The sequence below is a fragment of the Odontesthes bonariensis genome, chromosome 3 (assembly GCF_027942865.1).
Source record: "Odontesthes bonariensis isolate fOdoBon6 chromosome 3, fOdoBon6.hap1, whole genome shotgun sequence".
NCBI classification, from domain to species: Eukaryota; Metazoa; Chordata; class Actinopteri; order Atheriniformes; family Atherinopsidae; genus Odontesthes; species Odontesthes bonariensis.
In genome coordinates this window covers 4,968,071-4,991,074 of record NC_134508.1, presented here as the reverse complement: position 1 = coordinate 4,991,074, position 23,004 = coordinate 4,968,071, and the positions used below count along the sequence as shown (strand labels likewise).

Genomic DNA, 23,004 nt, shown 5'->3' with positions numbered 1-23,004 from the left:
AATTTATGCTACCTTGAGTCTTAATGGAGTGATTTATAATTTAAAAAAAAGGTTCTTCCAAATCTGAAGCTACGATGGAGTATTGCATTTACTTAATAATAAAAAATTCACCACGTTATCTCATAATTACAAGATAAGATCTCAAAATTACGAGATAGTATCTCGTAATTATGAGATAACTCTCTGCATGAGATGATATGTCCGCTAATAGACTCAGCCGCTTTAGTTCGACTAGTGTCTGACTGATTTGCAAGACAATAATGGACGTCTCTCGTGGAATTTGTTTTTATTTCCTTCTTGGCATGAGGCTTTGGGAAATATTAGCATTTCTCAGGATGGATGGGATTAAAATAAGCATGTCAACGCTACGAAGGCGACTGAAATCGTTGGGGTTGTACAGGAGGAAAGCCCAATCTGACCTGCTGGAAGTTGTGCTCTTCGTGCAAGAGCAACTAAACCAATATGGTGTGTTGCATGGCTACAGATTCATGCATTTGAAATGCATCCAGGCTGGCTTAGTAGTTAGTCAGTACACTACGGTGGAGTATTGTACTAACTAAGATAAGATAAGATCTCAAAATTACGAGATAGTATCTCATCTTTATCTCATAATTTTGAGATCTTATCTCGTAATTATGAGAAAATATCTCATAATTATGATAACCTGGGAATTTTTTTTATTTTTGAGTGAATGCAATACTCCATCGTAGAAGCTTGAGTTTCAAAACTTAATCACATTTTAACCACTGATTTTATCTGATTCTGTCTATTGTTCTTATTTCTTTCTTTTTTGTTTGAATTTAAATCATGCTTTTATTTCTACTGTTTTAATGTCTCTGTAAAGCACTTTGAATCGCCTTGTAGTTGAATTGTGCTGTACAAATAAACTTGCCATGCCGCCTAACCAAAGAAACATGTGAAATATGTGAATAAGATCAGCTTTATTGGGAATTTGGCTGTAGCCTATTAATGAAGCCTTATACTTTGCTGTTTTTTACAAAAAAGATTGAACTTTGGAGCATGTACAGAGTGCCTAGGCCCATCAGAATGTAATTGACTGTATACATGCAAGAATGAGTTGATCCCCAAACTCATTTTCTGTCTGTTTAGTTTAAGAAGCTCAGTTTCATAAGATTTTGCTCATGCTAACACGTCTAAATGCAGATTTAGAAGGACATTGCAGCATATTGTACATGCTGAGGATGACTTTAGGATGTCTGATTCTGGAGCCAATCAGACAAGTGATGAAGCTTTTGTAAAAAAGTATTTTCATCCGCACACTGGAAAAAATCTTTTTAAGTTTTACCAAGTATATTTGTTTCATTTCTAGTCAAAATATCTCATTACACTTAATATAAGACACAACTGCCTAACAAGTACCATTTCAGCCAGATATAGGGACTTGTTTGAAGACAATACATCTGGAATATCTTGTTAAATGAAAAAGTCTTGAAAACAAATTGTTTTGAGTCACATATCATATAATACAAGCTTTTTTTGACATTTGAAGAGGTTTTTAAGCTAATTTCAAGATCATTTTTTCCCAAATATCACATCTTATTTCAAGAAATCTTGACAAACCGATTTTCACTCGTTCCATTGGCAGATTTTTTTGCTTATTTCAAGCAAAAACGTCTTGTATTTGTTGTTTTTCTTACTTATTTGTGGAGGGGCATTTTTTCCAGTGCAGTATTGGAGCTATTTTTGTTTCACATTTTCAAATTTCTAATTCTGTCAAATGTTCTGTAAAGCACTTTAAATGATCACAAAAGGAGGCGAAACGCTGTATTGAATTCATCTTATATGCAAACAACAGTTAAACTGGATCAACATTTCACATAGCATGTAATCTGACAGTATGCAATCAGACTGTATAAACTATACCATAACTGCTCTTACCAGGATGCTGTTACCATGGGAACGCACCGTAGCTCCAAACCACTGATGGGACTTGAACTCAACTTGAGAGTTCACATCGTTTATATAAAAATATCGGTCACCTGTAAAATTACAATAGAGAAAAAACTTTATTCAGTGGTGCACTTCCACATACCAGCATGCATTGCATTTACAACTAGAACTATTTCCTGTTACAGAACATTTGAGTTCACAGGAAGTGGGACCTGGAGAGAACTCCAATGATGTCAGAAGCTGCTTTGGAACTCGGATCTCCGTGTTTGATTCTTGTTGCTGTCAAGGCCCCGTACGCTCTCAGCTTTTTTACATGGTTACTTTATGGCCTTGTTCCAGGGCTCTGCTGTTTGAATCCATCCTGCATGCTATGGCTGACATAAAAGAGCTCAAAGGGACTTGGAGCTTGTTGTTACAGGAACCCAAACGGCTGTACTTCATTGACGGGATCTGTTTTAACAAGAGGTCCTGGCAGCACTGACAGAGTGATAACAGACGGGGGGGTGGAGCGCCGGGATGTGTGTGTGTTGCAACTTCAGCAACATTTTAACCACCATACAGTTCTTCTTTTTTTCTTTTTTTACTTTATTGCCTTTATCAAACTTGCAGGTAATACAAACACAGACACACATTCAATTAAAAAATACACAGGAAGACAAATAAGAACAAAACCAATTACAAAAACTGAGATAACAAAACAAAACAGACAAACAAAAAGGTCACCTTGTCATTAAATGTTATACATCACTTGATTATACAGGGTCAAAGTACAAGCATGATATAAAATTGCAACATTACATTTAAGGTTTTAACCTAATTTCAGTCCCAGAATGACCGGGGCCCATCTTCTTATGAATAGTGGTATTTTAAACTGTAAAATAGCAGTCATGTTTTCCATAGTATGTATCTGCTCAATCTTTTGTATCCATTGAGCTTTTGTGGCTGCTTCCAATTAACTGTAATCATTTTCTTCGCAATCATTAACAGAATATGTAACATGTAGCATTGGTCCTAAAGTTCTTCTTTTTAAGAATATTCTACTGAAAAAATGAATTGGAGAAATAGCAGCGGTCTAAGTCGAGACAAGATTTGGATGTATAGAGTGGGAATAAAAAGGTTTGCTTCTGCTTCAATGTAAGCACTAATGAATGTAAATCATACTTAAAATGTGGCTGGAACTGTAAGCTTTGAACTGTTTACATTAAACGAAGTGTGCCTGTTTGGTTAATGGCCCGCGTCCTCGAACACGCCGTGAATCCTGGAGCTGGCTGTGAGAGATGTGAGACTCTATTTGTGTGTGAGCAAACGTTAAAGCGTGTAGTTTTACATGCTCCGGCGACGCATCGAGTTTCTGAGGCGGTTTGTGTTAGTAAACACTCTGTGGGTGTGTGTTTATGTATGCAGAGCTTTGCACAGTCGCAGCTCTCGCTCTGTGTAAACTGCAACTCGATATCTGAGCGCAACCGCCGGCGATAAGCTACACCCTGTGATCGTCAAACGGTGGTCCTTATCGCTTCCTGCGTTTCTGATGGAGACGATTATTTTTCCTGGCCGGGTCGGGGGCAGCCCACGTCCTCTGGGGCTCTTGTCTCCATCGTGGCTCGGCGCTGATTTAAGGGCGCTCGCAGCACGTGGCCCAGAGTGCAGCAGAAAATCAAAGCTCTGCGAAAACTCTGCACTCAAGAGTTCATGTCCCGAAATGGGAGGCCTTCGCCGTGGGTGGGGTCGCAGGGAAAAAGGACTTAACCACCATTAATCCTCAGGAGAGACATAAAAGGGCTGGTTTTAATACGATGGCAGCAGCCGCACTTCTGACCTCAGGGTCACGCACTGAGGTGCTTAACTCAGGATGCTACCTGAAGCCCCCCTCTGCCACTTTTATGGTTGGGTAGGGACAGATGAGACTTTACTATATAGCCTCTCTCCACTGTTTCACAGCGCTCTTGGAACAATCTGACTTTCAAACTACTGCTGCCATTCTAATGAAAGAGTGTCTTCTTCAGTGCTTTAAAAGATGACGTTTTTTTGTCAGCGTGGGTACAAAGAAACCGACGGTGAATTCAGATTTAACGGGACACCCTACCTTGCTTGTCAAAGTCGATAACGCTGCAGTTAGTCTGGCTCCAGGGACACGAGTACACGGCTCCTCCTTCGGTGATGTCGGGCTGGCTGGTGTTGGCCTTCGGAGCGCCGATCAAAACACTGATACTAGATGGCAGAAAGGTAAACAAAGACGTAAAAAATCCGAAACGCAAAGAGATCAAACAGTTTGGAGCTCAATCATACATATCTAAACTGTCTTGGGAAAAAGTTTGACCAGAAAGTGAAAAGGGTAATAAGGGGAGGAATGATAACTGTGGGGCCAGGGAATTTTAGATTCTTGATTTTCCCCTGGATGTAAATTATATTTGTAAGAATATATACGTGTTTGCTTGTTGCCAGTGAGTTGGATGATAACTACTATAACTCGGTCTATTAAACATTAAGCTGCAATAGGAAGCAATGTTTTGCTAAGCTCAGCTGAGCATAGGCAAGGCATCTTTATTTATATAGCGGATTTCATACAGCAGGCAACTCGATGTGCTTTACATAAAGACAAGGCATTTAAAAGAACAGCATAAAGCAGCATAAAAACAAGCAATTTAAAGAATTTAAAAATTAAAACACAGTTAAAAGTAGGGATGGGAATCGAAAACCGGTTCTTGTTGAGAACCGGTTCCCAGTGTTTCAATTCCTTGGAATCGTTTGGCGATTTTGCAAACAATTCCCTTATCCATTCCAGTGGGCACGAATGACGTCACCACGCAACGTTGTGTGGCGAGTCCAGCGCAGCCAGCAGCCAACAGTAAACATGGCGCCCAAGCGCTACAAACGCTCCAAAGTTTGATTACACATCCCTAAAAAAGACGACAACAGGGCAACTTGCAAAGTGAATATTTCACCAAAGGGAGGAAATACTACCAACATGCAATAACTATGAATGAATGATTAACGTCGGTGAATCTGAACCCAGCAACGTTAGCAACGTTAGCATGTCCTCGGCTAACACTGCAGGTAACTAACTAACTAACAAACACTGCCTATCATGTTAGCGCCATTTGCCTCATTGTAAAAGCTGCTGTTAGTAACGGTTAAGGTTAAATGAATGCCTTCTCAGGCATTACATTTAGATGAAATCATGAGAGACAGAGCCTGACTGGCTCAGAGCCAGAGGCTGGTGGTACTACCCCCAGTTCACCTCTACCTCCAGCTTCTCCTTTCACCAGAGCAGGAAGAGTTAAATTACCCAGGCCAGGATAGACCAATGTGGACCTCACCGTTGTTGGGTTTGTGAGGTCATGACTCGTGTTACTTCTAAACTAAACAAAGTTGATGCTGATTGACCGGTTTGTTGTCCTTTTTCTCCAAATGAGAATCGATAAGGGAACCGATAAAGAACCGAATCGTTAATCAGAATCGAAAATGGAATTGGAATCGTAAAAATCTTATCAATTCCCATCCCTATTGAAAAGCTATCAAAGAAGAGTGGAAAAAGAAAAATATAAACTCAACCATAAGCACACGGAAAGATAAATTTTTTTAACCTGGATTTAAAAGTGCTTCCAGTTGGGGCTGATTTCAGTTCTGCTGGTAGTTTGTTCCAGTTGTGTGCAGCATAACAGCTAAAAGCTGCTTCACCGGGTCCAGTTTGAACTCTGGGCTCCACTATCTGACCTGAGTCAGCAGATCTCAGAGCTCTGCTGGGTTTATACTCTACCAGCATGTCATTCATGTGTTCTGGACCTAAACCATTCTGTGATTTGTAGACGAGTAGCAGAACTTTAAAATCTATTCTGTATCTGACCGGGAGCCGATGTAAAGACTTGAGAACTGGGGTGATAATAACTAGGAACTCAGATATGGAGGGGTAAACATATATGAATCATTTCAAAAGAACAAAACTGCATCAAATGTCTCCTACTGTTGCTTTATAGTTAGTCCAGATATGGAACTGGTTTTAATCAGTGTTCGAATTACGGGGGGTACCGGGGGGGTCTGACCCCCCCGATTGAGACTTGATACCCCCCAAATGGGACTAAATTACACTTTTGGGGGGTACTGAAAAAATTGATCTATTATTAAAATCAGGTGTTGAAAATGTCTTGTTCCTTAGTATTTTTCAATGTGTACTATGAATAACCAAATAAAATGCGTTTTGGAACACCCCTTCAATGGACTGTACCACCAGCGGGCGTTTCGCATGTTCGCAGGCAGCTCGCGCATAGTCCAAAACATCGGCAGCACTGAGATACAGGGTGTTGATGCCCGTTAAAATGATGTTTGAGATGCGAGCGCGTGGAATTAAGCTGTCAAGGTGGAGGTTTCCCGTGATTTGTTAAATGAAACTAACAAATCAGACTAATATTATTTCAACTTTAAAGCACTGAACTTACAAACACTCAAGACAGGTGACCGCCCTTCCCTTTCTCCCATGAGAAAAAAGTTAGCCTAGGACTACATCAGAGGAATTCCATCGAGTCAACATGCACAAGTAGTCTCAGTTCAAAGACAGAGGCGGACTGCTCTAATCCAGAATACACCAACCAACATACTTGATGTCAGAAAATAAAATACAAGGCTTATCATGTGTTTAAAGCACAATTGGAATATGATCATTTAACAAAGTTAGAAAAAGGCAAATGGATAGTGTGACTCCACCAAGCAAGAAGCAAGGATAGCTGTGTCGAGCATGAAGGCAAAAAGGGTAGCATGCCCACAGGTAGGAAAAATGGGATTCCTTACCATATGTCCGCCGTGACAAATATAGGATTAATCATAATTTTGACTGTGTTTGAAGCCATTTCATGTAGCAGCTAGCAGTATACCATGACTACTAGCACCACGGGGCTGTCTATAGCACTTTTCAATCTCAAGAAAAGCGCACACTGTTTACAGCGGACATTACAAGCTATGTTGAATTTGGCAGTTGTAGTCTGATAATTTACAGCTTGATTCTGTATGCGTCATTGGGTTCACTTTGCTGATTGACATTTCTTGATTGCGTCTCATGGGCACTACATAATGTAGGCTAGTTGCTAGTTTGCTAGTGGGCTTTTGGTAAGCCATACAGCTGTTTGAAGTTGGGTCGTTGCAATGTTTAATATTTATGTATTATTCTGCATGTGTTGGTTCTGCTGCTGTGCTTGTTGCTAACTGGAAAGTTAGCAACGTCCTGCTGCAGCAACGTGTGTGAGACAAACTTTGGCTAGGTGGTTGAACTTGACAGTGCTGCGTGCAGAGTTGAGCTGAATTCACCTGCGCAGCGCGGATTTTATAGGGTTGCCAGATGATTTCCAAACATGCTCAAACCCCGCCTGGAGGCACTAAATCTAAACTAAACCAGTCTAAACTGAATTCTATTTATTTCTATGGCCATAGAGCCGTATACAGATACAGAAAAACTCGCCCAATAGGCCTACCCATTTTTACCCGCAGACGGTCATCCAAAACAGCCCAATCTGGCAACACGGAGTTTACGGAGACGAGTGCTTTGATGTGATCTTCCCACAAACGTGGTCACTTGATTCATATGAGGGAGTTTGCAAATGATAACGTATTGTTGTGTTTGCATATCATGATTTTTTTTTTTTTTTTGGGGGGGGGGGGTGACGTCATCAATTGATCCGCAAAAAGTCCGACCCCCCCGAAGCCCGGTGGATAATTCGAACACTGGTTTTAATGTTATTAAACTCATGCAGAGAGCGCAAATTGGTGTATTTCCCCAAATCTCCAACTTTTCATTTAATGTGATCTGAGTCATGAAAAAGAAAAGCTGAACTGTGTACATTTCAACGCCACAAACACATATGAGAAGTTGTTCCGTCTATGTGGGCTTGTAAGGTTCTGTTTTATGAGCTTACGTAGGGAAGAATTAAAGAGCAATTTGCTGCTATTACTTCAGTAGCGGTATTATTTGAGATTTCTGCCTTTAACAGTTGACTGTTACAGCAGATGTTACTGTACAGTAAAATGAGAATGTCTTAAAAGTTATTGTTGGCTAAAGAACAAGTGCAAAGGCTTGCGAGTGATTGGGTGGACCATCTCAGTATCACGGGTGAGCTTCAACAAGTCTAATCAATAGAATGGAGCCAACTAGTTCTTTTTAAATATTCTTCAGGTCTGATGTAACTGATACTGTTGCACCTCTGTATTAACTTTTACAATTTCTAACATAACAAGATGCTGGTCATATTGTTAAATTGAAGCTCCAAGGCCTCAGAAAGTAAAGGTCAGTGCTAAAGTAGTCATCATAATCGTACCTTAATAATCCCTCAACATCACAGCGTCTCGTCCTGTGTAATGAATCCAGTAGAAGCGAGATGACTTTGTGTTCCAGTCAGGGTATCACATAGATTTCAATCCAATGCTGAGTCTAGATGATGCAATATTTTTGTCTGATATGGTCACTGTCATAATTTTTGCCACGACTTAGCTAAGACACAAGACAGACTCCACATCGGTCTACAAAACAATCTTAGCTTTCCAACCTATACGATGTTACCAGGAAGGAGGTGGCCATCTGCCAGAAAGAAAAAAGGTGAATAAAAAATGGCGTACTGTGTTTGGTCTTACAGTGGATCGTTAGAGAGGGGCAACCCAGTCTCACAGAAAAACGTGTAATAGCTACGTTGGTCCACAAGAGAAAATGTGGTATTGTCACAATTTTGGGGGCCAAATTGTGACAATACCACGTTTTATTTGGCCTGCTTCACAACCAGGTCACGTGACTATCATGTTGGCCGACTGTCAACCTTTTTTCTGTGAAACCCATAACATTTTAAGAAAGCATCTGCATTTGTATGCATTTCGATGGCATTTCTAGCGAGAACTATGCATAATATTTTCATAATATTCGTTCAGAGAATGTAGACGATATTTCGTTCATAAGTTTCGACGAATATTTTAGTATTTCCTTGAAAAAACGTAAGAATAAAGCGTTTTGTACCGTTGTTAAGGTGGTTGCTATGCATTCTAATATGCTTTATTCTGTTCACTTTACATTTTCTGGAATATGTATTCACAAAAAGCAAAATATCATTTTTTTTGATCTTGATTGATTTTGTGGCGATTTTGATTTGGGGCGATTTTGATTTGGGGCGGTGTGTGAACAACAGCAACTATCTCTGCAGCTCATTAGGTAAAAAGAAAATGCTAACACCCACTGACATCTGGCTTTTTAGTGCAAAGGGAAACTGTGTATGAAGAAGTCAGTCAAATGTCAAATGACGCTACTGTAGTCACGGGTCCTTATCGGCTCTGCCTTCGATCATCATTGATGGGAACGCACACATTTTCATTGAGCAAGCTGCGCCTGGGGCAGCAAGAGTGGGAACGGGCAACTTTAGCTTTACAGAAACGCACATCTACCGACCGTAACATCTCTAATTGAGGCTTTGGAGCAACAACAAACACTGATTGATTTTAGCTGTCTGCAAGACAATGTCCTCATAGTCCGGTTGTGAAAAAAAGTCATACTAATCAGGAACTGTAGTCCACCTCAGCCCACAGAATACCAGGTAATGTCAGTGCCGTACATGTTGTGCTAGCCTACAGGCTTTTATCCTGGCAGTTAGTGGTAGTTAATGGGCTAAACTACAGCTCTGTGAAAATGCTAGCCTTTGGAGTGCTGAAGCTGAACACTGCTACTGTTAACGGATAAGAATTCCATCAACTTTTTTTTTTTTTAGAAAAGGTATCAGCATTTACAAAACCAAACACCAAAATTGCATAAGTATACATTGCTGTGCCAGCATCTTTTAAAAGTCACCGCTTGCTAGCTACCCTCCTGCTTTTTAGATTTGAAGGAAATTAGAAAGTAGAAGGTATTTAGAAGGAATATGTGAGTGAGACCGCACAAAAATGATCTGGGGGATGTGTCTGGTCTTTCATGTTGTAAAAAATATGCAGAGATAAATGACAGGCAAGAACGAAAGATAAATACGACAAAACACATGCGACAGCTTAGCTTTGTTGCATTTGTTTACATGCATTTGTAGATGAACATCTTGCAAAAATATGTGTATTAAGACAGCTAAAACGGACTAGCTCTGAGCAAATGGCACAACTAAGGACGCTGGTGACTAATGACAATAACAGAAATCAGCCAGACTCTGTACTTGCCCCCATCCCCCAACATGTCTGCAGAGCATAAATGGAATATTTACATGGCAGGATAAGCTTTCCTTGTAAATCAATCACTCCACAGCTACTGAGACGACCGAGCTGCAGGCTCTCAATGGGCCTCTTTGCCTTGACTTAATCACCCACCACCTCCTGTGATCTCTGCACGTGTGGAGTTGCAGCATATACCTCTGAGTCAATTAAAAGCACAGGTAATGAAAACTTAATGTGATGTGTATCAGTGGGATGACAACTGCATCTGTTGAGGCCTGAAATCAGGATTCCTTTCCTTTAACTCGTGTTCGGCATGAGTTAACGGAGCATCTGCAAACAGGGAAGTGACTCAGAGGCACGGTGAGGTCAAACATGTAATCTTCACTGAAAGAATTATGAGCTCCCCTTAAAGCTCTCCATTATTCCCTTTACAAACACATTCGGCACAAAAATGAATATATAACGACAGAATCCAAAAATTTTACAAATATCACAAACGTCAGATGTCATCGAAAATACCACAAAAGACGACATTCTCAATGCTGAAATGAAGAGGAGCAATTTCAACATGCAAAAAAACACATGTTCATTTTGAATTTGATGCCAGAAGCACTTCAAAAATGTTGCATCATCTTTTCTTTTAAAAAACAGTTTGCAAGCATTTGGAAACAGAGGAGACAGAGGTCTAGTTTGAAAGAAGAGTGTTTGTTGTTTTGTTTTTTTAACTTTTGCTTGACTCAGGACCTCAGTTTAACAGTTTGTGCCCCTTTTTGTCATAAACACGTCTAGATTGCAGAAAAGCTAGTTTAGTACAGGTTCACTTTTTTTCACGGAGCAATGCTGCACAAGCCTTTCCCTGAATAACACACCATGTGGAGTTTAGCACAGACAGCTTCACAGCCTGCAGACTATATATCACACAGAATTAACGGAGGCTTCACAGATGTAAAAGATTTTTCACATTTTGCAACTTTCCTAGGCTTGTGTTCCAGTCAAGTATTCAAAGCTTTTCTGGAAGATTATGTGAAAACAAGCATATGGCTGGACTGCTCATAGTTAGGACAGGAACGTGTGTGGCACCTCAACAAGTCATAGCCAGTAAACTCGATAGATAAAGGTGGATACAGACAAGGCACACTGAAGAATATGTCTATATACTGTGCACAACTACACCCCCCATGAATTTTGAGGATAGGGATGTCACACTAAAGGCTGATTTATGGTCGCCTACGGAGAGCTACGGTGACCCTCCCGGAGACGCTCTCCGTCGCTTGCGTGCGTCGGCCAACATTCCTGTCTATCTATCCGTCGAGGAGGCGGAGACTCGCGGAGACCGCAAGGGTTGCGATTGGTCGGCTAACAACATCATTTCCGGAATCACTTTTCCGGTTTAGCTCCTTCCTCTCAGAACAACAACACCGCCATTTCTGAAAGAGTTTACTGTGTGCCGGTCAACATTTGGTCAAAATTATTTGCATTTCAACATCAACAAGCTCCAACTCCAACAACAGCCTTTCTCTGTCGGTCGCCATCGTTCGCTGTGAGGAGTGGAACGGAGCCGGAAGGTGAACAACCAATCAACCACTTTCACAACAGATATGGAAGTTTTTCTGTGCCATCAGAGTTTGAATACAAATTTCTAATATTTAATTTTTACAGCATCAAAATCAGATTTTGAATTTGAAAAACCAACAGTGTAAAAAAAAAAAATCTAATTCTAAAAACAAAAATCAATGGAAAAAAATTCAACTTCAAAAAATTCAGTGGAAAAAGAACCAGACTCAACGTCCGGGTAAACAGGGAGAAGCAATCGATCCCTGTCTCAATTCATCCAACGGCAGCCAATCAGGTTACGCTCCATTGGACAGATCAGCCATGTCCACCAACGCGGGTGATGGTGCTTCGGTGAGTGAGTTCACTTTATTTGCCATTTGTGTTAATAAAATTGAGTAATAGATATTACTAATATCTATTGAGCTGATTTTTTTATTTATTTTTATTTATCTATTGAGGGATCGATTGCTTCTCCCTGTGTTGTGTAGTTTTCAGCTTCGAATGATGGTCAAACGGTTTTCTTTGATTAACGGAACTTTACTTTCCAAATGCACAGTATTACAAAAAAGGAGTATATATTTAAACTAAGGCAGGTTTGCAACTTGCAACTTCATCTCATAGAATCCTTCATTCAACGAACGTATAAGCATTACTCATTACTTCCTGTTCATCAAAATAAAAGTATCTTCAGTCATCACATTCAAACTAATATAATTCTACCATCAGGAAGTAACATATTCTCCAATATTCCCTGTAAATAATGTAAATACTTTCTCTTAATTCTTTTTAAACTAAACAATATAAATCATGTCAATTTACTATTGGATTCAAATAATAATTCACAACACCCTGTTTACCCGGATGTTGAGTCCACTGAATTTTTTGAAGTTGAATTTTTTTCCACGGAATTTTTGTTTTTAGAAATTGATTTTTTTTTTTTTTTACACTGTTCGTTTTTCAAATTCAAAGTCTGATTTTGATGCTGTAAAAATTCAATATTAGTAAACTCTGATGGCACAGAAAAACTTCCATAGACAGACGTCCCGAGATTGGGTCGTCTAACGTAGCGACGCCTACAGACCGGGAGGTGAACTGCCTTGCGTATCCGACAGCCCGACGGAGAACTTCCAAAGGACGGACTACGGAGACGGATTGACGGATAGCGACGGAGAAGCATACTGGGGCCTTAATATGGCAATATTGACAGGCTAACTGATAAGGGATAAGCAACAGTTAAACTTCTGCTTGCTGTAGAGAGGTTTGAGGTGTCCCTGAGCCCCACATAGGCCTCAGGTTGCTCATTAGGGTTTGAGTGTCTGTGCGTATGAAAGAAAAAAGGACGTCTTGAATATGAAGCGCCGTGTGAATGTGTGTAAATGGGTGAACGGGAAACACAATAAAGCATCTTGCAAAGCCTAGCCAAGGTTAAATAGGTGCGAAATATATGTATCAGACCTTTTACTACTGAAAGTCGCCTATCGGTACACATTCAGTTCAATAGCTGGGTTTCACTTGACGTCACTTCCGTATTTTCTAAGCGCGCAAACCTAAGTGGTGGGCAACTGGAGCTGGAGCCCATTGAAAACACTGTGTTTTGTCTGCCACTTTTTTGCCCAAAATGCCTCAGTTTTGTGCCATTTTTGGATGTTGCAATCGGTCTAACCGAGAGAAGGGAAAGGGTTACTATCGAGTACCTAAGGTAATCGCCCATAGAGGTGAGAAATGGAAAAAACTCACAGAACAACGCCACAAAAAGTGGATAGTTAACCTACGTTTACAGACTGGAGGAGCTGAAAACCACTCCAAACCACTACAATATTCACTCATCTCCATATTCTCCATGTTGTTGCTATGCTGTAGTCAAGCGTCCAGCCCACCAACTTAAATTTGCGCGCTCCCGTGATGACGTAACTGAAAACCAGCTATTGGCGCATATCAGAGACCATTCTCAAAGACATGAACATAACTCAAAAGGAACAAAGAGACGCTCGGTATCATCAGTGGTGTGAGTGTGAGTGTGTGGATGAGGGTTTTATGGCAAAGAGCAAAGAAGTGAGAGGCCCAGGTGCCTGAGTGACTCCAGAGGTCTGCCTCCACCGACTGGTGCAGCATAGAAATAGTGCAATAAGATGTCTATCGGTGGGCAGATTGTCGCAAAGAGTCACAAGCCAAAATGGTTTAGAACTACTCATGTGCAGTGACTTTATTAGGGCGTGTGTCCACATAAGAGTTTTATAGGTTTTTTTTCGCTTCGTTTCTGTTTCAGAAAACTTCTGGCAGGGTGCTGGGAACTGCTTCATCCCCACCCTTAGTCCAAAAAAAAACAAAAAAGTGCTTTCATTTACGTCAGTGTTGACTACACCGCTCACAGCGAGCCTGCAGCTGCACCGTCCTAAAAGCAAAACACTCCTCAGCAACTATTAGTTTCCAGGAGATCTGCTCCCACAGTTGGGACAATTTCTGTCACGCAAGTTCAACTCAGGATAGATGGATGCAGTCAGGACCGCTTACTCTGCGTCGTTTTCTCGGTTATCACAGTTACAGTCTCCGCATATTTCATGTGACCGGTTGCCTGAAAATGAAGTGATGGCAACAAACTGAATGCTGTCGTCCGCAGTTAAAAATAAATGGTGTCCCATTGCTGCTGTTCTGTACATTTGCTCTACACTGATATCAGAAGTGGTCATTAACCTGCTGACAGATAAGGGCTATACATAACCTGCCTGGCATTTAAGCGGTGCCTGTGGTGTCCTTTAATTATGGACTGACACTGAAACTGGTAAGCATAACGGGTTCACTGACATTAGGCCGCATGGTTTTCAACAGACATTTCCACACTGCCTACCAGAGATGGGACCAAGTCACACATGTGCAAGTCTCAAGTAAGTCTCATGTCTTAGCTTTCAAGTCCCAAGTAATTTTTTCTTAGGCAAGTCAAGTCACCTTATTATTGCAATTTTACCTGCAGAATCTGATCTTAATAAAGTGAAAAGACAAGATATAAGTAACTGTCAGTAAACATCATTGGCCAATGTGTCAAACCCGTCCACCCCGTATCATATCAAGCTAACGTTAGCTAACTACCAACGAGGCTAACAGGATAATATTAGCTAATTTGACGAGCACTTACTGGTCAGAATGGATCTTCAAATGACGAACAAAGTTGGAAGTTATGCTAGATGCTTAACACTCAAGTCATTCAAGTCATCGTGTCTCAAGTCAAGTCAAGTGCCGAGTCTTTAACTTCCAAGTCCGAGTCGAGTCTCAAGTCTTTTATTTTTTGTCAAGTCAAGTCACAAGTCATCGAAATAGCGACTCGAGTCGACTCGAGTCCAAGTCAAAGTGACTCAAGTCCCCATCTCTGCTGCCTACTGAATCTTATAGCAGTGTGACGTAAGTTTTAAAGAAATGCATAAATATAAATAATGTCCCACAACACTTCACACGGGGGAGGCACCACCTTCATGCATTTGCTGCTTGCCTCCAACAGTACACTTGAGACTTAGCATCACCCATCACAGCAGTTTTAAAATCTTTACTCTGGCTTCCAGTCAGTCACAGAATAGATTTTAAAAGCCTGCTGATGGTTTACAATCTGTGATCTGTTCAGAGAATATAAAGCCAGCAGAGCTCTTAGATCCAAGGACTCAGGTCAGCTGGTCCAGTCCAGAGTCCAGACTAAACATGGAGAAGCAGCATTTAGCTGTTATGCTGCAAACAAGTGGAACAAACTGCCAGTGGAGATTAAACTTTCACCAAATGGAGACATTTTTAAATCCAGCTTAAAAACATTTCTGTTCTCATGTGTCTATGCATGAAATCTGCACGATATCTTTGAACTTATCTGGACTGTTTCTTGTTTTTAAATTCATTTAAATGATTTTATTTGTTTCCCTTTATATTCTTTTATGTATTTTTAATGCTTCTTCCACTCCCTGCAGCAATGCTTTTAATTTATGTAAAGCACTTTGAATTGTTTTTTACATGAAATGTGCTACACAAATAAATTTGATTTGATTTGATTTAGCCGAACAGTGAAAACAGCAACCGATGGAACTCTTTACACGGCTCCCTACAGCCAAACAACACAGTCACATTTTCAGAAGGCATGACAGGGAAAACAATGCCGTCAGCAGAACACATTTTAGGAACACGATCCTTTTCCTGCTGTGTTGTTTACCCACCACAAAACAACAGCCTGGATTCACACAAAGATGTTCACCAGCAATTTTCTGCTGCCAACGCACGTGAATTTGAGCGAGGACAAAGTGTGGCATTGTTCGGTGAAATAACTGCTGCCTGCAAAGAAGGGCGAAGTCTGAACAAAATGGGTTGAAATCATAACCTTAGTAATTAGCCCACAACATGTCCTCTAACCACCAGAAGCTCAGTTACGAAAACACAGAGAATCTTAACCAATTTCCTCTCAGGGAAACATCTACAGCTATTACCACAACATTTAGTGTGTCAGCCCCCGAGGATGTTAGTGGAGGAAAACTGCGGCGCAGGGGGCTGTCGAAGGTGTAAATGAGATTTACTGTAGGCTACATGGTAAAGGTCGCGGCTGTCTGACCTTTCGCTTCCACATGTTACAAGTTACAGACTGCTGTCTAGCAGCTTATCACAAACCACGAAGCTTCAAACCATCTGATATGGACAACATCCCTGTCAACATCTATGAAGAGATTTCAGGTGATGCATCGCATCCTCTTTAGGCTAAAGAGTCTGTTTTTGGCTGCACAAGCCAAACTCTTAACTCTCTCTACAGAAATAAGAAATAAGTCTGACAGCATTAAGCTTATCAATGGTTCTGTGGTCTTTTTTTAAAGTTTGACCCATTACGTCATGGACCAAAACGATTGACAAACAATTTAGGTAACGGCAAACTGCTACCATGTCAAACAGCTTCACATCTCTATACATTTCAGAGGTGCCTTTTTGCTTTCCTTCTTCACAAATGAGACGCTATCCGTTGTGTTTTTTTTTTCTTCGCTGGAGTAATTCATCACACTCACATTATCTTGGTGTGTTAGTTTGACTTTGAAAGATTTGATTTAGAACACATTCAGTCAGACTTGCATGTTAATGACATGTTTTATAACGTGTTTTACAGTTTTAGTTGGACTAAGACAATCCTTCAGTTTTTTCTTATGTCATGTAAACATTATGACCTTCTTAAAGTGGTCAAAACATAACCTGCAATATCATAGAAGAAGAGTACAAAATTTGAGCAACTGAACGTGTTACTTTGTTGTACTAATGGCTAGTTTTAGCTACAACATAGCTTTAAATTATGAACTTATTTAATAAAAGAAATTTAAAAAAGACTAGAATAACCTAAAAATATGCCTAGTGTCTCATTTGTCTGCATGGAATTTAAAGCTATGCTAACCAATGTCTGGGACTGGAGGTAGCGGTGCTGTTTGCTAACAGTTAGCGGTGTGCTAACAGTTAGCTGTTTGCTAACAGTTAGCTGTTTTGTTTTTTATAATAACTGATCGTTTCTCCCACAAATTCTAAAGTTGGGTGAACAAAACAAATCTGGTGATTAGTTCTTTCACAAATCCACAAAATATATAATGTACTGTATTGTTTTTCATTTCATTAAAATAAAAAAAGATAGAATGTAACAAACATATATGTTAATATTTATGATCGTTAAATTTTTTTGTTTCGTAGTTCATGTCATGGAAATGTATCAAATTACTGTCTTTATTAAAGTCCCACTTATAACAAGGGAACAAGAAATGTTTTGCTTTTTTTGTGGCAGGAGGCGGAATATCTCCATTCAACAGTTTAAAGGAGTTTGTGATGATTTGAAGAATATCATAAAACACCTCGTGCGACCTTCCCAGTTTTACATAGATCACTGGACACCTCTTTTTGCATTCCTGAGTAAAAATGTAAAAGGCTTGACCCGGGTGCAGTTTATTACCGGAAGCCATCAGCTTTGGTTGATGCACCTCACACCTCATTCATACCCATTCTGAAATCTGGCTGTGAATATGCGTGTGTGTGTGTGTGACCATCAGCACCGCAGCGACTAAAAGAAAGGCTGCTTGTCGAGGAAGAAGAACATGTTTGATCTTTGACTTCATCTCACTCAGCAGTTCCTCATCTGTCAATAAAACAAAGCCCCTTTGGACCCATTTTCAGACTGAGAGCTGTGTTTTTCTTACTTTTTAGTAGGTTAACCCCCTCCTCTCTGAACACACACACACACACACACACACACAAAGAGGGAGTGAGACTTGTATGTCTGTTTCCAATCATACTTGGGCAGGAATCCAGTGTGTGTGTGTGTGCACGTGTGTGTGTGTGAAAGACATGAATGTGAATATGAATGAATTTATACTTAATATCCTTTGCAACAGTTTTTCTTTCAAAGAGCACTATAAAACCCTAAAATGATGTCATTATTTTTTATTAGAACACAGACTGATTATTGTGTCATTAGGAGTTTTGGGGCATGATGTGGTGTACATACTGGCACGTTGTGTAGTGTATTATGGGATGTACATGTGACGCGTGCAGATGCATAAACAACAAATGACAAGATCTTAAGGAACAATAAAGCCACCTCCAGTGAGGAACATATTCAAGGCAAAAAAACATTTAAAAGGCTTTAAAATGCCAAAAACTATGACTCGTACCAGGGGCGAGGCTAGAGTATTTTTAGTCCGTGTCCATAGCTCGGCACCCCCTGGCTCAGCACATTTTTAAAACATTACATTATGCAAAAACACTTTTTTTTTGGCTCAAGGATGCATTATTTCAGTGACCATTTTATTTATTTTCTAGCATTTGTTTTTGTTTTAACTCTTTACTCCCACAATAAATGTTGAGTTATCTTCAATATTTGTCTCAAGCTCTCTGTTATCCCTGTCAACCCACAGTCTTTTGAAATGAGGAGGTCAAAATTGAATGTTGTAGGGGAAAACACTACTCAAAGCAAAACTAATACGGCTCCTAAATTTATAAATGTACTAGTTCGCCTCAATTAGTGAGAAATAATGTGCCTCTGTGAGCACTGGGGGCTGGGCACCCCTAAAGACCAGATCCTAAAATCGCCCCTGACTCGGAGACACAGTTCAGATTTTTTCGTGCGTTGATGCCTGAAGCTTTTACCTGGAAGAGTTGTCAAAGAATTCCACTGAATAGCCGAAATAACTCCCCCGCGGTCCCGTGAAAACGACGCGCCCCTCCGTGTCCAAGTTAAAAGCGGCGCAGAGGTGAAGAAAAGCCGCCACCACAGGTACGAGCAGCGCGGCGCGCGGCGCGGCGCACGGCCGGGGAGGTGAAAGTCCAGCTACGGTGCCCATCTCTTCTGCTGCGCGTCTCTTCTCTCATTGAATGGCAGCGCAGCGCAATGCGCATCATCCGTGCCGGTCCTTATCTGGGCCACTCCGGGGTCTTTCCACATGAATCTGCGTCCTGAGGAATCCAGCCAGCTCCACACAGGTCCGGTGCGGTGGTCCAGAGCGAACTGTTCAATGTAAACAGAGAGTGAGAGGAGAGGAGGGGAGCGGGGGAGGGAGGGAGGGAGAGCAGCCTAATGTGGGGTGGAGCTTTAAATATTCCCAGACAGTCCAAACAGAACCAAACACAGATCACAGCAGAACTTTGAGTCTGGGATTAAAACATTTGAAGGGAGAGAGGTGATGAAACTGCCTTAGAATAAGATGCAGTTAACAAAAAACCCATCATATATTGTTAATTACTATTAAGTGAAAACAGTGATATAAGTACAAGGATCATTTATGGAGTTTCTTGAGTGTAGGAGCTATTTGTAAAGTTAGTTTTTTGGTTCTAGTTGTAAATTTAATTCGTTAATTATGAGTAACTTTATTTGATTAATTTCAGTGCTTTATTTAGATTAGATTTTTTTTGCTAATATTGCTTGTTAGTTATTTATTTAGAATATTTTTGGTAATTGGGTCACACAGGGCACCTGGAGTCCCAGCATGCACCTGGGTGGGCCGATGTTTTTTTACCAGGGAAAAGGAGAGAGCAGCAGGTTTTCTCTGTTCTTTTGTTTGTTTTATTGTTTTGAAATAAATCATCAGAAAACGCAAGATTTCACTTTGGACATTCATCTTCTTTTGCCTGCGTTAAACCACATCCCCCATGGTGCATCAGTGGCCTTTTGATTTTGTTTGGTTTAAGTTTAATTTGTTTTTTTAAGGACAAATGGCCACTACAATCAAAATTTGGGTCCCAGTAAACGATCAGCAACAAACTCAGCGGCATCCTTCTACAACTATATCATAGTTCGATGAGTTTGATCCCTTTGGTTTTAATGCATTATGAAACTGAATCTTTTTTCCTTTTAATGCACACTTCATTTGAGCAGTTGAAGTTGTTTCAAACCTGTCATCACCCTCCGGAGGCTCCTCCAACCGCGTCCGCTGAAGGTTTTTCACTCATGGAGTTTCTCTGAGCTCATCTGAGGCTGCTGTGTGGGATTTCTGACATCATGACTGGTTGGGAGGCTTTTTCCTGGTCCAATGGGCATCTGTTAGGGTATTTCCACCAAATCAGTGCCAGTCTGGTGTGTGGACCTAATGTGGAACGATCCCTTGTAATTTAGACAGTTTGCTGTCTCTGTGAATCATGCAGCAGGACCTGGAGTTGGAAATTTGGTGTCATGGGCAAATCTTATGAGGGAAAAACAATGAAAGGGTCTTTGAAAGCATCATGCCCCCCCCCAGTTCCACTTTAGAAAGCTGGTTGCAGAACCTGAAGCTCCCTGCTGGAAAAACGGTGTGAGGGATGTCGGAACACAAGTAGCCTACTTTGAGTATTTGATGAAAAAGAGAAAGCCATCGTGTTATTTTACCTTTGAGATGAGAAATATGTGACATTTGGGGGTTTTGCATTTTTTTAAATCAGGAAATGGAACTTTCTGTGTTTTTTTTTGTTTTTTTTTTCCATCCATCCATCCATCATCTTCCGCTGGTCCGGGGATCGGGTCGCGGGGGCAGCAGCTTGAGCAGAGAGACCCAGACGTCCCTGTCCCCGGCCACTTCCTCCAGCTCTTCTGGGGGGACCCCAAGGCGTTCCCAGGCCAGCCGAGAGACATAGTCTCTCCAACGTGTCCTGGGTCTTCCCCGGGGTCTCCTCCCAGTGGGACGGGCCCGGAACACCTCACCAGGGAGGCGTCCAGGAGGCATTCTCACTAGATGCCCGAGCCACCTCATCTGACTCCTCTCGATGCGGAGGAGCAGCGGTTCTACTCCGAGCCCCTCCCGGATGACCGAGCTTCTCACCCTATCTCTAAGGGAGAGCCCAGACACCCTGCGGAGGAAACTCATTTCGGCCGCTTGTATTCAGGATCTCGTTCTTTCGGTCACTACCCACAGCTCGTGACCATAGGTGAGGGTAGGAACATAGATTGACCGGTAAATCGAGAGCTTCGCCTTCTGGCTCAGCTCCTTCTTCACCACGACGGGCCGGTGCAGAGCCCGCATCACTGCAGACGCCGCACCGATCCGTCTGTCAATCTCCTGCTCCATTCATCCCCCACTCGTGAACAAGACCCCGAGATACTTGAACTCCTCCACTTGGGGAAGGATCTCATTCCCGACCCGGAGAGGGCATTCCACCCTTTTCCTTGTCAAGGGAAAACATTTTACACACCTCTGTAGTGGAAGCAAAACTCTTTTAGCCCATATCCGGCCCACACCTGACATGTTCATCCGGCCCACACACAGCATGGGCACTTGGGCGGTCCACTCATGTTTGCCAAAAGTGGGCCACAACCAAGCCATCACAATGCCAGACGTCAACCAAAAACAGACCAAATAAACCAGCACTCGACCGGATGTGGGCCACCGTGCATTTTAATTCTGGCCAGAAATGGTTTACACTCTATGACCTGGACTAACCTGCACACTTAGGGAGTCACGACCATGATGAAATGGTATTTCAAATATGAAAACGTAGAATAATGGTCTGAATTTGTGGCTACATGCCATTGTGGTACCCCCAGATACCGTTTGAATGGTGGCATGCAGTGGTCCAGTCTTGTTGGGACTCATCTTGGGGTCTAAGACGAGGAAACCTACTGAAGAAAATAAAATGGCAAAACAAAACAAAATCCAGGCCAAAGGAACAGAGTTGTTCACCTACAAAAATCCAAATCCGTCTTGTGGCCCTTTAAGAAATACACAAAAGAACAGATTTAGCTGGTTCAGTAAAGCATTACTGTGGTTACTGTATATGGTGGCAGTGAAGTGCAAAACATAAAACCTCACCAGGAGACCAAACAAAAAAGGCCCTGTGAAGTTATATAAAGTTATATATTATAATATTGTGTTGATGCCTTTCAAAACTTCAATTTCAAAACCAAGTCTGTTTTTAATTACAATTAATCTGAAGATATAGTTGATATTATGCCTGATCACTGACCCAATATCTGCTTGCTCAACCTCATTTGTGGTAGTGAAAAAAAATTCACATCCGGATTAGTCGTTGCTAACTTGCCATATATCGGCCAAAGCTGGGCCGTATTTGTTTTGTGATATTTGGCCCAAACGTAGCCTTGACTACATGGGCCAGTTTAGGCTCACATCTGTTTTGTCCGGGCCAGAAGAACGCCTACAGTGCCGGGTCGTTGCCTCAACTGGCCCACATCCGCATGCTATCTGGGTAGTATTTTACACATATTTGCCCTTTTTCTTTTCGCTGCTAAACACTCATCTATGTTTGCCAGATAGTTGCTGTCGCACAGCAGGTCAAAGCAGAGCTTTGCAGAGCAAAAACGACAGAATAAAAGTGGGTAAAGTTAATCAAAAAACGTCATTCTATCAACAAGCAATGTAAACAAGGAACGGATCCAAGCAGAGAGCATATTTAGTTTCACATCTTTGCAACAGTAAGCCAATTTGGGCCTTTTCTTGTCTCTTTTTTGACATACTGTTGACACGAGTCCTGATAAGAGGCACTGCGAGAAGTACCTCCCAAATAATGAGTGTGTTAAACAGGGGCGTGGCTACGGGGGGGCTGGGGGGGGCACTGCCCCCCTGAGAAATGCCCTGTCCATCCAAAGAAAACTGGCCATGATTTATTATCTCTGTTTGTGTCTTGTATTGATAGAATAAATGCAGGTGGTGATTTTAAAAAAGCATATATCTGCATAGTTTATTGAAAAAAAAAGGCGATTTTCACATTTTCGGATGTTTTTGTTGTATATAATGATCTGAAATGTAGACTTAATGAAGGTAATAAAAAGCTGGAGTTGGCTGGATGTCTTGCCCCAAAGTATCTACTTGAATTTAAACCCTCAATGGAGAATGTGGAGCATGTTAATTAAAATTAAAAATTCAAATTGACGGTCATGATTTATGCTAGTGTGACCATATTTTCATCACCGAATTGAATTAT

General features: G+C 41.2%; 1 protein-coding gene across 1 annotated transcript in view; it reads right to left on the bottom strand.

The window, feature by feature from the left end:
- LOC142376667 (integrin alpha-5-like) overlaps positions 1–19,108 on the bottom strand; it is a 76,721-nt gene extending 57,613 nt beyond the window's left edge. Inside the window, exons 1-3 of the mRNA XM_075460120.1 lie at positions 18,748–19,108; positions 3,995–4,119; positions 1,900–2,000 (exon numbers count right to left, since the gene is read on the bottom strand). Coding sequence (XP_075316235.1) covers positions 1,900–2,000; positions 3,995–4,119; positions 18,748–18,941 — 420 coding nt within the window. The 5' untranslated portion in view covers positions 18,942–19,108. The remainder of the gene's footprint in view (positions 1–1,899; positions 2,001–3,994; positions 4,120–18,747) is intronic.
- Between the last annotated feature and the right edge of the window lie 3,896 nt (positions 19,109–23,004).